The 15,144-nt window shown below is 49.8% G+C and overlaps 1 protein-coding gene across 1 annotated transcript in view; it reads left to right on the forward strand.

Moving 5' to 3' along the window:
- MMP17 (matrix metallopeptidase 17) overlaps positions 1-10,467 on the forward strand; it is a 68,293-nt gene extending 57,826 nt beyond the window's left edge. The window contains exons 7-10 of the mRNA XM_033008324.2: positions 1,291-1,373; positions 5,565-5,717; positions 8,063-8,320; positions 9,460-10,467. Of these exons, the coding sequence (XP_032864215.2) occupies positions 1,291-1,373; positions 5,565-5,717; positions 8,063-8,320; positions 9,460-9,788 (823 nt within the window). The 3' untranslated portion in view covers positions 9,789-10,467. The remainder of the gene's footprint in view (positions 1-1,290; positions 1,374-5,564; positions 5,718-8,062; positions 8,321-9,459) is intronic.
- Positions 10,468-15,144: the final 4,677 nt, after the last annotated feature.

Below are 15,144 nucleotides of genomic sequence, written 5' to 3' on the forward strand. Positions count from 1 at the left end.
TAGAGGGGATAACAGCACTGAAGCATGAAAAACTGGATTATTACTACAGTAATAGGACCAAGAAGACTATAATCTTGAAAAAATATCCCTGTGCTGCAGTTACTTTTCCCACCTCGGCACCTGTTCACCCCACTTTGCCCTGCTTGGTGTGATGCCCACAGCACAGAGGTGCTGAGCACCTACTCTTGGTGGAGATGTCCAGCATCCAGGGGTTGCAGAAAGGCCAGGAGGGTCCTAAGGGACCCTTTTCTTTGAATATGCTGAATGCCATTAGTTATCTTTCTTCCCAGGTAGCTTCTAATGGAGCTTGTCCACAAGGCTCTGTATGGCTGTGTTTTGACCTAGAAACAAGAGCATTTCTCCCTGCTGCTGTCGGAAGCCATCGTCTTGCACCAGCAGCAGTAGGGGCAGAACACTTGTTCGTGCCAACCCCTTCTTCCTGCCCCATGTATGACTGGGAGGGTGGATGAGGTTCACCTCCGCGCCTGTCATTTTGTGCCCAAAGAGGGCTGTGAAGTTGGTGCTGGCAGCCCAGCACAACTGCTTCTATCAGGAAATTAGATTTATGCTTCCCTGTCACCCACAGCATTTTTTCTGTGCATATTCTCAGCATCCCCTCCGTGTCCTCCATCAATCATCATTTCTCACATGGGCTTCACAGCACTTTCAGTCCTTCGTACCTTGTGCCTTTTCCACCCACCTTGTTAAAAGCAGCTCAGCATCTCCGCAGTGACTCGCCAGATGGCTTTCACCACATATCACATGGCATTGTCTCGCATGTAGCATCGTATCCGTGTTTGGTCTTGTCTGCTTTCTGCTTTGCAGCTCTGTCACCTCCCACTGGCATTTCAGAGGTCAGCTTTGGGGCAGCGATGTCCCCAGCCGCTGAAGCGAGGTGCTGTTTGGCTCTTACCCACCATGTGTGCTGCTGCCCGGGGGCAGCCAGCCCAGCCGGTGCCACTGGGGAGAGGCAAGCCACCTCTGTCCTTACCAGTTACGTGAGCTGGTAGATGTAGAGCATGTCCCTGCTTGACTCCCGGTGATGGTCTCTGGTGGCCCAGGGAGCGTGTCTGCCACAAAGCGGTCTGCAGGCTGAGGGTTTCCCAAGCTTGCCTTGGAAATTCCCGTGCACATGGCTGGGTTTGAGCATGAGGAGCGACAGATGGATGCAGGTTTTCTGCTGGGGGGTTGGAGACAGGGGAGATGTGATCCATGGGATGGGGAACACCAGGGAGAACATGGCCCCTTGCTGCCCACCTGGGCTGTGCTCACCTGGGCATCTCTCTGCAGGCTTAGGCGGGACGTGCCCAACAGATGCAACACCCACTTCGATGCAGTAGCCCAGATCAGGGGAGAGGCTTTCTTCTTCAAAGGTAAGTGCCCACTGCTGGTGGTTTTTGTGTGTGTCACCCTGCGGTGACACTGGTGTGACAGCGCAACACTGCAGCAGCAGTGTCGGACAGGCTGGGGCAGGTGATGAGGATAAGCAGGCTCGGGGTTTGCAGGCTGCAGGGCTCACAGACCCACAGAAGTGTCTCGCATGCCAGTGACTCCTTTTGTCTCAATTCAAAGGGTTTAGACCTTTAATCAGCCCACTGAGGCTGAGGATGGATGATAAGGACATTCTGGTGTCAATTCAAATCCTGTCTCCAGTGCAGAGTGAAACTGCCTGGCTCCTGCCCGGTCTGTCACAGTGCAGGGGAGGAGGTGCCCCCGCAGCCGATGGCTGGGGACATGCAGTGGCACTGCTGGGGGATGGGCAGAGATCACAGCTAAACAGGGACTGTGAGGGAGGAGGAGAGAAGGGATGTGCTAGAGGTATCCAAAAGACTGCACAGGAAATTGACCATTTCTTTTATCCAAAAGGGAGAAAGTCAGTGAAACTGAAACACAGTTTATTTTAAAATTATAAAAATTGATATTTTTGAGCCCAGCAAGTAATTAACCTGTAGGACCCGCAGACAAGAGCTGTTGGGGGTCTGTCTGGTGGGTGGTTGGGAAGGAGAGAGCAAAGGAGCACCTGCAAGCTGTGCCGCTGGCGGCAAACCCTCCTGCACACCGCAGTGCACAGCTGGTGCAGCGCCCGCAGAGACGTGTGTCCTAACAAACACCAGGGCAGGCGTGTGTCCTAACACCAGGGCAGGCGTGTGTCCACATGGCATGTCCCGGGATTTTAACGCTTCCCTCTGAAGGGGCCAGGCTGGTGACAATCCAGCGCAGCACTTTGTACCACACTCTGGCCCATCACGCTGCCCAAGTGAAGAACTAAAATCTGATATTTGCACTATCAAAGTTGAAATTTGGGTCGAACCGAGGACGAGCAGAGCAACAACAGCTCTCCACTGCTTTTTTCCTGGATGCCTCCAACTTTCCTTTCCTCCCACGCTTCACCTTCCCTAATTCTGCTTGCTGTGCATTGCTCAAAGACAGCATGCACACAATTGCAGAGCCATCTGGTTCCGTGTCAGCAAACACTTGCTGGCAGTGTGTCCCTGGGGTGCCCGGCTGTTGATGAGGATCCCATCAGTGCCTTCTCAGCTGTACAGAGCCTATGTAGGCTCAAGTCTCTGGGCTTTCTTTCCCATCTTTCCAAGATAGAAACATGCCCACTGGGCACTTCCTTTCATCCCTGGACACCATTTGGCCACCCCAAAGCCATCCAGCAGGGAAGCAGAAGCATCTCCCCCAGGGATCAGGAGCAGTGTCCAGGTGTGTATAACACACAGCGTGAGTCTCGGGTCACCAGCAAGAACAGCAAAAGGGTGCCGGAGAACCCAGTGTTGTCTGTGCCCTCGGAGGAGTACAATATGGAGGCTGTTCCTCTGCAGTATTTGTTCAGATGCCAGCTCCAAAAAGCCACAGTGAAGAAGAGAAAATAAGAGGCAAGAACTGGCGTCCAAGATAAATGGCTGTCTGTCTTTCAGAGGGGAAAAAAAAAAAGATGAAAAGTAAAGAGAAATCCATCTCAGTGTCTATTTTTGGATATATTTATTGTGGGCCAAAATGCAAATGTAAAGAGCACAGTGTCAGTAAGTTCCAGCTGCATGGCTGCCTCCAGAGCCCAGCACCTCCCCTGGAGCCCCATCTCTGCCACCAAACTGTCCTGGGCATGGAGAAGCAGGGATATCACCTCTGGGGAAGGATTTTAATGGCCTCCAGTGATGAGCTCCCTCCATCGATGGACATTTTGTTCTGAGCTGGTCTGGCTGGTTCCCTAGCTGGAGGGCATCCTCTCCCACCACAAAGGCACGAGCACAGGAGCTCCCCAGGGCTCCCAGGCGTGTCTCATGGAAGGCAATGGTGGGTTCTCTGCACTATGGAAGCATCACTTGCTTTGATTTAGGTGCCTCACTACGGACTCCTGAAGTTTTAAAACAACTTTGGCCTGTGTGTGTGTCTGCACAGTGTGTGCAGCAGTCTTGCCAGAGGCAGCCAAAGTACAGAGAGCGTGGTACACAGCTGGGATCAAAATCACCTGGTATTAAAGAAAGCAATTGCCTCAACCCATCATCCATATAAAATGAGACGCTCGGGACAGCAGGACTTTACACTTGGCTTTCATCCTGCTCAGTTTGCCAGCTCAGCGGGTGGTTTTAAACCAAGCTTTTTAAACACACATGGGGTTGGGATTTTTTTTTTTTTTTTTTGATTATATTTCTGCATGCTAATTCCCCCATGGATCTGGCTTTGGCTGATGATCGCCCAAGCAACCGCAGCACTTTGGCGAGCAGACTTGGCTGTAACAAAACATAAGCACGGGCAGACTGTGGCCATCACATTAGGAATTCCTTGCTACTTAATTGATATATATTCTTTTTCTTTTTGCTGATAGCTTATCAAAAAACCCAACCAAATTAACCAACAGTCCAGGCTATGCCTGACTTTGAGGGTAGATTTAAAGCTTGCTTGCTGCAGTTATGCACCTGCTGAGCCCATTGCTGACAAAAGGTTGAAAAGTCAAAAGCACTGAGGCTTCCCTCCTTGTCTCAAATGAGTCTGGGGTGCTCCAAAGTTCAGCTACTTATCTGATAAAGAAGTAATTATGTCAAGTTGTATTTCTTGTTAAAAAAGTGAAAATCTGGCTTTGTCTAGTGCCTCACTAATTAGAGATGCAGAGATCATCTTTATTTAATTACATGTGTTTCCATCGATGTACAATGGGCCACCAAATTTGAATCCTACTTTTTTTAACATTCTTAAAAAGGATCTGTAATTATGGCAATTCTTACCACATTTGAATGTATTATTCATTTGTGGGTTTCAGTCAGATAGAGCAAATATGCAAACTGGAGCAGAAGAACAAGAATATGATATAAATCCTTATAATTAGACTAAAACCCCCCCTCTGCAGATGTTTAAGTGTTAGAGTTTCGCCTCCTGCATTATTAGGCTAAGATCCAATTTCCATAAAATTTTAAAAGACAGTGTCACAATCTGCCGGCTCTGGAGAAGCGGCTGAATGTCGTGAATACAAATCTGAAGATGCATCTTTGGTTTCTGTTGCTTATCCCCCCTTGGGAATCCATGCAAGAGCAGATGTAAATAACATGCAATAATTTCTAACAGGCAATAACAAATATGAGACAAAGTTGAGAGTTGGCTCTTAGACATCTTGTGCCAGCTCAGATCTCGCTGTGTGGAGCTCTCTGGGGAACACGCAGCATGAAGCTTGCTGCAAGAACTCAGGCTGAGAATCCCAGAGCCAGTGCAGAGTACGGTTTTGAGTTGCCCCTGAAATCATTAAGACTCATCCAAAAATCCTTAGGCAGGAGAAAGTTTAGCATTCTTCCCACAGAGGACAAACCTCTTTCCTTTTCCGTTACCCAAAATGTTCCAGAAATACCCCAAGCCAAACTCTCTTCTAGCTGGGGCAGTGTTGCTGCAGGTGCTGGAAGTGTGTTTGCTTACACCACTGGTACCTTCATCCCCTGGGAGCACAGCAGGACTGAGATCCACTGCTTATCCTACACCTCTAGATGGTACCAGACTCCTTAATTGTGCCTCCTTCCCCACTTCAACCCTTTCCAGTTTTGTTAATATAGTTTCATTCCCCTCTATTTTCTTAGCCCCTTTCTTCATTAGAAAAAACCCCTCTGATATTTCTGTTTCATTGTAACATCATACACATTTCTAAATATGAAAGCAGCTGGGCACCCTGTGTGTGGGAAGCTGGGGGTGCTCCGGGGGAGCAGAAATAGGGATGTTTCTTTGGAGTCTCTGGCTGAAGGCGCCCAGGCTCCCAGGAGATCCTGTGCAGAGCAGAAAGGGAGGAGATGAAAGGCTCTTCTCACCGGCTCAGCGGTGCAGCTTCACACCGTGGCCAGGACTATAGCAACTCCAGTGTGATGTCCGAAGGATTATTTTGATCCCAAAAAGGGGTTTTCTTCTAATGGCTCACAGAAATAGAAAGAGCTAGCAGCTGCTGCTGGAAAGCAGGATGCCTCTAATCCATAGCTCCCATCTCATGCACTTGGCTTTCTGCTGCTGCCGTGTGTCTGGCACTCGTGTCCCCCGGCGAAGGTGGGTTGCAGTGTGGTTCAGTAATGTCCAGTCTGTCCCTCCAGGCAAGTACTTCTGGAGACTGACTCGCAATAAGCACTTGGTCTCCCTCCAGCCGGCTCAGATCCACCGTTTCTGGCGGGGCTTGCCGCTCAACCTGGACAGCCTGGACGCGGTCTATGAGAGAACCAGCGACCACAAGATCGTCTTCTTCAAAGGTGAGAGCGAACGCGGTGCTGGAGGTAGCACATGTGTCTCCCTGGTGTCGAGCGTGGTGCTGAGGTACCTTGGCAGCGTTCTGACCTCTCCTGCAGGCAGGAGACACCAGTGTCAGCCGCTGAGCATCTCCCGGGGCAGGTCCAAGACCTTCTGTCCGTGAGCAACCCCAGGAGAAACCAGCTCGTAGGGAGGGCAGGCAAAAAGTAGCAGTCATGTTCCCCGGAAAATGAGGGAAACGTCATTGAAGAAAAAGTTCAGCCAAGTATAACTGAAATCTAACTTTTCAGAAATTAAATAAAAGTAGGAACCACCCACGTACACACTTTACACATTTTGTGTTCCTTCTTTGGATTTTTCTCTTTTTAGTATTTATTGCCAAGAAGAGAAGCAGCAGCAAAGGGGACAAAAATGAAACCTGAAGAGCATGGTTTTGCTAATTATATTTCTGTTGCTTTTTCTTTTTTTTTTTTTTTCTTAAAATAAGTGGTATAATCCTCTATTTTTATTTAAAACAACTTACAAGTTTATTTCAGAAGAGATGGAAAAAGGAGATTAGCTCTTGGTTCCTACACAAATGTCCGCATCCCCCACAAAGTGTCTGTCCGTGCTAGTTAGATGTTAACCCAGTGAATGTCACTCAAGCGCCTGGCAGGCACCGGCTCTTGTTTTGGAAAGGTTGTGCGCTTGACAAGCTAAATACATCCCGACCCTCTGCACTCCCCGCCTAGAAATTGCTTTTTTGTCTCCCAACCATTCTGCTCCGAGCACGGTGCAATTATCAGTTTCAGATGTGCTGAACCAAGCACTTCTGAAAGCAATAATTTGGTTTCAGTTCCTCCAGCGAGGCTGAGGAGCGGCTTACATCCCGCACGAGCCTCTACGCTCGCAGCGGCGTTTCCAAGCGCAGCCGAAGCCCTGCCGGGCTGCCCGCGCGCCCCAGAGCCGGCCAGGCCCTGCGTGTCCCCAAGGAACAGCACGCAAAAGGCTCCTCCGTGTTCCCAGCTGCCCGCCCCGCTCTGCCTCTCCGCTCATCTGGCAGGAAGGGGGCCAGCTGGAGCGGGGCAGCCCGTACGCCTGGCACCAGACCCTCCCAGTCAGGGCTTCAGACCACAGCGGCCCTCGCTCGCTTCCTTCCCGGCTTCTCTTCGCTCCCTGCTGGGGACGGACGGACCTCCAGCAGCTCGGACAGACCTGCAGCACCCTGGGTTCAGGGGCTCCTCCTGAGTGCTTGCGAGGCCAGGATTACAGCTGTGCCACAGCTGGGGTCTCACCCCCCTGCAAGGCACAGCACTCCGTGGTCGTGCATGATGTGTGTGTTAGTCTTGCCTAGCTCCTAAGATTAAACTCAAGATTTTCTTTCCAGCTATAAAATACTGTCTCATTCTCTCTCTCCAGCGCTGTTTCATTGATCCCTGGACAGAAACCAAAGCACACAAATTACCCCAGCTTCTAAAGTCCTGCTGCTGATACATGGACACGTATTTAAGTGCCTCTTCATATTTTCTAGAAAACTGAGGGAGGAAAAAGCCTGATCTTTAAAATGGGTTGTGTGATACCTAAAAGGACGCTGCGGGTTCCCAAAGAGACATTGTGCAAACAGAAAGACTGTCCCAGTGGTTAGAGGATTATGTAGGGATTGAGAGGTCTGGGTTCATTTTCTTGTACTGCCACAGACCAGAGGCCAGTCATGTCGTGCTTCATTTTTATCAGAAAAAAAAACATATTAACAGTTCCCTCCTGCCCAGGGTAGGGCCAGGGGGATTGGCTGTGTAGGACATTTCAAGGGCAGTGAGCTGCTCAGATGGGATTTGTCCAGCCCCTGTTCATTCTCCTTACATCCCTTAAAATTCACAGGTCATTCAGCCTGGCTGTCCCTAAAAAGAGTGGTGATTTCTCTTCCAAAGCAGGACTACACTTTGCTTCTCAGGAGTCAAGTACCAGGCAGAACATTCCCAATTTGCACACAAAAGCTGCCTGTAACTTTCTGTTTCTTGCAGCTCAATATCAGGCAGAAATCAAAGGGGCAGAAAACCAAATTCCAACACCAAATACATAAAAGTGACAACTGCACTAACGCTGCCGGTGTGTTCCATGGCCCAGGACTGTCATGCTTGCAGTGGTTCAGGAGCAAATGGGGACCTGACAACAAAAAAAAAGCATCTATTCAAAGACTGAGGTTCTCCACTGGTCTGCTGCCTTCCCATCCCCATCCTTAAATGCCAAGAGCTCAGTCCTGTCGATTGTCACGGCAACAGATATGAAACATCAGCTCATCTGCGGGGGAACGCTGGTTTCAGCTGTGAAACAAATGTGATTTTGCTCTGTGCTTCTTTCCTTTCCACAGGAGACAGATACTGGGTCTTCAAAGACAATAATGTGGAGGAAGGATACCCACGGCCGATCTCAGACTTTGGTCTGCCACTGGGAGGAATCGACGCTGCTTTCTCCTGGGCTCACAATGACAAGACTTATTTCTTTAAGGACAATCTCTACTGGTGCTACGACGACCACGAGCGGAGGATGGATCCTGGGTACCCTTCAGAGACCATCCTATGGAAGGGAATACCAAGCCCTTTAGATGATGCCATGAGGTGGTCAGATGGTAAGTCCATATGCTGGTTCAAAAAACACAAGAAAAAAAATCAGTGCTTCATTAGCACTCTAGCTACAGCCCCTTCTACCATGCCTGCCGACATGAAGTGCTAAGTCCCAGATGGGACAACAGTTCCCGGTGTCTGGAAGCTGAAGGGGGAGGTAGGCTTCCAGCCAGAGCTCCCTGTGCTGCTCACTAAAAGACTTTGTAATTTCAAGCAGGCAACAAAAATATCCTGGGGGTCTAACAATTTGATTTTATTAAAAGAACACAGTTGATGTTGTTTTGCAGTGATTTTTATTGTAATATGTGCTGATTTGCTCCTCACTGAATTTGTTGTCATTGGATTTTTAGCGAGATATATGAGGATGCAGACAGAAAATATTTTTAAAGGAGATGTTTTCCCCAGAGTTACAACTTATTTTCCAGGGATGAGATTTCTCAGTGGTTTCTTCCCCTTGAAAAGACCACAAAAATTTTGTCAGAGGAGATGTTTAATAACAGCTATTCACTCACAACAAAGTGGCACTTCCAGGTTTTATTTACCAGCAACCTAACGATGTAATAGCAACCATTAAACCAGGCAGAGGGGAGGGACATTTCCAGAGACTTTTCAAGATGAATTTCCAAAGCTGTTGAGATCAACCGACTGTTCACGTGGGTAGGAGCCCTTCATGAGTGTGGGAGCTGCTTAAAGAATTCACAATGCCCTGGTTCAGGATGGAAACAAAATGCACCTGAGAGCAGTATGTTCCCAGGGCCCTGCCAGGCTCAGGTTATTTATCTGAGCCATGGATTTACTAGAAGTTTGACCCTGCACACCCTCAGTACCAGCAGGGTGCATCTGCTCTAGGACCCACCATAGAAAAGCCGACATCTCATCACCCATCTCCCATCTGTCTGGTGGCTCCTGGCTGGTGTGAGAGATCCCAACCGGGTGTAGCATCATCTTTTTGAGCGTCTTCCCAGCAGCCGCTGTGCTCCTGCAGTGGGAGAGGGTATTGGCAACAAACAGTGGTATATGCACATGCCTCTGCTCCCCGGGGCTCAGCTGGGGTGGGAGAGCTCCTCTGCTGCTCCTGTCCCCTTTCCACCAGGAGAGCGCCCATCACCACTTATCTTGCCTTTGGGTTTTGGTCTCTTTGCAGGTGCAAGTTACTTCTTCAGGGGCAAGGAGTACTGGAAAGTGCTGGACAGTGACCTGGAAGCCCAGCCTGGTTATCCCCAGTCCATCGCTAGAGACTGGCTGGTGTGCAGCGACATGCAGTCCGACTCCCCGGGAGCAGCGGGGAGCAGCAGGACGGGGGCACGCTCCAAACCGGGGCAGCATGATGAGAGCCGCTCAGAAAACGGCTATGAGGTCTGCTCCTGCACCTCGGCCTCCCCAGCCCTGCGGGCTTGCCCTGTGCTCAGACTGTCAGCCAGCCTCATGCTGACGAGCGTGTGGACAGCAACACTGATGTGTGCAACCCTATGACATCTCATCCCACTGACGAGATAACGCCATGGTGCTCCAGGGAGGGGAAGTGGACACAATCCCATGACGCTAACTGTTGCAAGCAGAAAAACATTCCTAGGAACATGCTGGTGAAGGGTTTGAATTCTCCATGAGAAATGAACAGTGGTTTTTTGTTTTGTTTTTTTTTTTTTTTCTTTTTACTTTAGTTGAAAGGTCTAATAACAGATTTTGAGCTCTGCACCTTCTTATTCCCCCATCCGGTTAAAGCTGAGAGCAGCCTGACATTGAATTTAGAAATGTTCCATAGAGATGTGTTGCTTCGGATGTTTAAACATGGCAAACAAGGGAGGGGAGAGCTACTGTGATTGAATGGGAACCGAAGAGATCCTTCTGAGACAGACGGCAACATCCCGGAGGAAAGGCAGCAAGGCTATATGTGAGAGGCGGTAGTTATACCCTGACACAATGTACACATCCTATTGGATGTACTAGGTAGAAAGAAACTTTGACTCCACTAAGATTAACTGCAAGGTGATCATTTTACTGTCAAACCTGCTGTGGTCACTGATGTCTCGGTAACCTGTATCAGTTTCTACAAGTCAGAAGCACCTTTGCCTTTCAGGAGGCAGTGCAGCTTCTCTTTGTATCCGAGTCATTTGAGTTTAACAGTTTCTCTAATAAACCTTGGCTGCCTACACCGAGCTCTCCCAGTCCTCTGCCAGACCAAGCCTGCCACCTGCAGTAAGGTGCCGACTACTGAGGCTCAGGCACAGCCTCGGCTCTGTGCAAGGAGCAACCCTGCTGCGTGCAGCCAAATGCGATGCAATTACACCCGCCATGCCAGCCTAATCTGTGCACATGAACTCCTGCTTTTGGAGTTCCTGTTTCAGGTTGTTTTACATTTTGGGAGGGATCAAGATGTATCGCATTCATTTGTGACTGTCATACCCGGCTGCGCTGCGGAGGATGGGCTGGAGTGGGGAGGGATGCTGCACAGTCTGCCTCAAATTCTTCTTGATGCCTCTGCCAGGAGTTTGGAGCGACAGAAGCATGGTCAAGTGATGCATTAGGAGGTTCCGGGGGGGGGGGGGTTCTCACTACTAATCCATTTTCTGAGGTATAATTTGGGCATCTGAGAGTCCTTGAAAATGGGGAGTGAGAACCTGCGTTAGGAACTGCAATAGAGATGCCAGGAAGGCCAGGGTCCTCCAGCCTGATGTTGTCAAGGAGCACTGAAGGAGAGAAATGGGCAGCAGCCACTGTAATGTGCTGTTCTTTTCTGTAAGGCTCCTACAGAAATGCCTCTTGCTGCTTCTGCCAGGGCCAGCTCCTGGGAGCCCCAGCAGTGGGCAATTAGCCACGGGCAGTGTCGTTGTGGGCCCCAGGGCTGTGCCACTGGCCCTGGTGCCAGCCAGGGCTTTTGCCATGGGGCTGGGCATAAGGCAAGGCCCTTCATGGCACAGTGGGAAAGGCAGAGGAGCACAGCTGCCTCCTGATAGAAAAAAGGGGTCACTTTGAGTTTCTCTCTTTGCTGTTTGCATTTTCTAACAGTCCCAATCATTCACAGGGTGCAGCTATTTTCAGGACAATGTGCTACAATGTGATTCTATGGGCCATGAGTCAATGGAAACCTCCCATTAAACCATTAAATATCCTTTTAAAAAATAAATAAATAAATAAATAACATTTAAAAAAAAAAAAAAAAAAACACAAAAAACTCATGCATAGCAGCTTCCTCTGCTGACTAAAGCTGCCCCTGTTGTTCCCAGTGCGTTATTCTTGCTCTGCTCAGAGCAGCTCCCCATCCCACCTCTACCTGCTGGGCCAAGCAGAGGCCACAGGGGCAGGGCACTGTGGGTTGCCCTTGTGGGATGGGGAATTTTCCTTTGGTTCACATCGCTTTTCTTCCTCTCCCCTCTCATGTCAAGAAGACATGGCTTTTAGTCTTTGCTGGGGTGATCTAAATGTTGTCATGTTATAGATTCCTCTTGGAAATGGGACCAGGCCGGAATACAGCATCTCAGGGAAGACACTGTCTTTCTTTTTTTTCCTTTTTTTTTTCTGTCTTCCTCCACAAAAGGACTATCCGGAGGTTGCACCTGAAGGATCAGAGGAGGCAGGGACCTGGGTAGCACCACTTCCACGGCTTCTCCAGCCCAACCCAGGAGCCTGTTGTGGTGGCAAGGACTGCTGGCCCCACAGCCATGCCGATGTGGTCACAGTGGTGCTGGGACCCACACTAATGGGACATCAAGTTAAATTATTTAACATGGGAGGGACTGTGATTTAAAAATAAAGCCTGTGGAAAGGCTTTCAATACATTCTACTGCAAATTATGCATTCTGATGATCAGGAATGGAGCAGGAATCTGGGCTCTGCTGCTGCTGAACAACCTTCGGGGAGGATGGAGAAACACTGCTGTCTCCTCCCGGCGTGTGGCTTTCCTGGCCGTTCCCCCGGCCACTGGCAAAGCTGCCGTGATGTTGCCGTTGGCTCCGGATGCGGCCACAGGAGGCTCGAGCTCCCCTGGGATGGAGACAGGAGCTGGAGCGTTTCCCATCGAGGTCACCGGTGCAGAGTGGGGCCGGCAGGGTCGGCTGGGCTGGGGCATCGGGAGCAGATGTCTGCGGCACAAAGACGCTGTTATAGCGAGCGTGCTGGTCCTCGGCGTGCTGCATTGCATTGTTCTCCCACGGGGACACAGCAGTTCTGTGTGGGTGAAGCAGTGTGGATCCATCCGTGAAAGTGTTTCATGCTTTATAGACCCAAAGGGGGGGGGGGGGGGGGGGGTGGTGGTGAGGTCCTGTGCAGTGCCATGGCAGCCACCCCTCTGGGCACTGTGTATTTGGAAATCCCCAGCCTGTTCCAAGGGCATTTGCAGGGTAGAGGCAATAGGTGCAAATCACAGCATGACCCTGGTACTTGGGGATCTTGTTCTCTTGGGTTTTCCTCTAAAGCCAGGCTCACTGCCAGTTCTTCTGGGTGTGGGGAGGCTGGGCACTGTCTCCAAGAGGGGCTGAGCGGGTGCACAGCCAACCAACAGCAAATGTGCGGGGGCTGGGGGATGTGCCGCTGCTGCTGTGGGGTGCAGACCCCTCTCCCGGGGTCACAGAGGAGGTCGGGGGCAGCAGGTTGGGTTTGGGTGAGCGGCAGCACAGGCGTCCCCGATGCAGCCGCAGGAGGACAGCAGAGACAGCCGCAGGCACCCGCTCCTGGCCCCCAAGTTCTGCCTCCAGGGGCATAGTCGTGCTTCCTAGCGGCTTAAAATTAAGACTGTAACATAAATGCGGTCTCTGTACTCCAAAACATTGCTGACTCTCTGCTGCCGGGCTCCCTGGAACTGTCTCTGTGCCTGGATTCCTCCGGCCCTACCCTGGGCTGGCTCTCCTCCACAACAACATCCTTAGTCTTAGCTGGAAAAGCCACCTCCACCCTCCAAAAAAATAACCTGAGCATCATATTCCTATTGCATATTGCCCAGTCTGGATTTTCCGACTATTTAAATTCTCAGAGGATTTTGTGAGGTCATTTCAGGGTTGAAATACTTCTCCTATGTAATAGCAGGGATGGGAATTTAAAAGAGGGAGCACTGGTCATCTGAACCCATGAGTATTTAAAGCTGAAAACCTGAGTTTATGGCAGCTATGCTTGCTGCAGCTGGCTCCAAGGTCCCAGTCAGGGTTTTTCCTGGCTCTCACTCCCACCCATCCCCATGCTCAGCCAGCCCTCTAGGCCTTTTCTGTTTTGCTATCATAAAGAAAAGCAGAAAGGGAAAAAAAAAAAAAGAGTGAGGTGGGAAGGAGCAGTTTGAAAATGGCAAAGTCATGACAACGCCTAGATTTTAAAAAAAATAATAACAAGTCATCACAGACAAGACCTGAGATTTAACAGCTTGAGAAACACAATAAAGTTATTGAGAAGAGACTCATCTTTACTTGCTGATTCAAATCATAAGACAGGCATATGTGCTATAAAAGGTTCCTCACTCCCATAGCCCCCCTTATAGCTGAAAGGAAGACTCTCAGCCCTCAGCCCAGAGGGCTTTTCTAAAATGGGATTTTCTGCTTTATTGAGATTTCTCCCCTCAACCCCCAATTTAGTCAGAAAAGGTCCTTGCACACCTGTGGGACAGGAGGGCAGGTGGTGGGGACCAGCCCCATAGCTCAGGTGGAGCTGCTCTGGATGATGCCCTGTATCAGCAGGTGGGTACCTGCTCCTGAAACCTTCCTGCTTTGCTACAGTTCTTAGAGATGGAGCTTTTTTGCTTCTCAGGTGGCAGTTTGGGAGAGGGCAAATATTAGAGCTGCCTCCAGCCCTGCTACTTTGCTTTTTCCATCCCCTCTGCCAGGTGAGTGTGGTGTCCAAGCCAGGTCTGAACCTGATGCCGCTGTGAGAAGCAGAAGTGAGCCCAAGGAATGTTTTGTCCAGGGGAAGGGGATTTGTTCTGGCTCTCTGTGTCCTAGTGGTTCCTGGTAAGCTCAGTTCTATGGATCAATTACTTGCTTTTCTCTGAAATTTCTAGACAGGGGGAGTTGGCTGGCCTTGTGGGGCTGGAACAGGCCAGGGGACGGATATAGAACAGCCAAAACCAGAGTACATAGCTGAGTAATAGCCTATAAGAAGTCTAGCTTGGGCTAAGAATAGGAGAGGGTATTAAAGCTGGATGGTATGTGGAAGATTTCTGTAGGCATGTGCTAGGGCTGTAAATGGGGTAGCAGAGGGGCTATCTCTGGATCTTCTGCAGTACAAGTGATTACTGACCTTGTGGCACTAACAAAATTACTACAAGAGCTGCCAGAGCAGTTCCCTGTCCTCCACCCAAATTTCTGGTCCCTGGCTTAAAAAAAAAAAAAAAAACAAATCCCAAACCTCTGGGATTTATGATCCTGTCAGCAGTGAAACCCTAACTCAGCATTAGGTTGCCAGCTCCTGTGGGCTTATTTCTCAACGGAAGGATGGGGGTTTCTCTCTCTCTTTTTTTTTTTTTTTTTTTAAAAAAAAAAAAAAAAAAAGGCTTTGAGCTTGATTGTACACCCAAACCAGTCAAATAAAATGAGACCCAGGCCAGGCTTTCACCAGGACAGTAATCAGTCTGCTCCAAGCAGCTTTCAGCAAGAATGGCTTGGCAGGGGAAGAGCTGCATTGACAACAGGACCACTTTGTTGTGGTGAGGACAAGACTTCACAAGCTTCCCAAGGAACTGCATTGAGATTTATGGGTTGTGCTGCTTGGGTTGTGGCAACTTGTCTTTGGGCTTCATGTGAGGAAATGCACATCCTGAGGAGAGGCCTTCCCACCCCCATCTGAAAAGCCAAACCAAGCCAATGTGTGGTGCAGCTGGAAACCTTGGGAGCAAGAGGGTCTCTTGCTCCAG

The sequence above is a fragment of the Tyto alba genome, unplaced genomic scaffold (assembly GCF_018691265.1).
Source record: "Tyto alba isolate M040663 unplaced genomic scaffold, T.alba_DEE_v4.0 Super-Scaffold_44, whole genome shotgun sequence".
Lineage (NCBI taxonomy): Eukaryota > Metazoa > Chordata > Aves > Strigiformes > Tytonidae > Tyto > Tyto alba.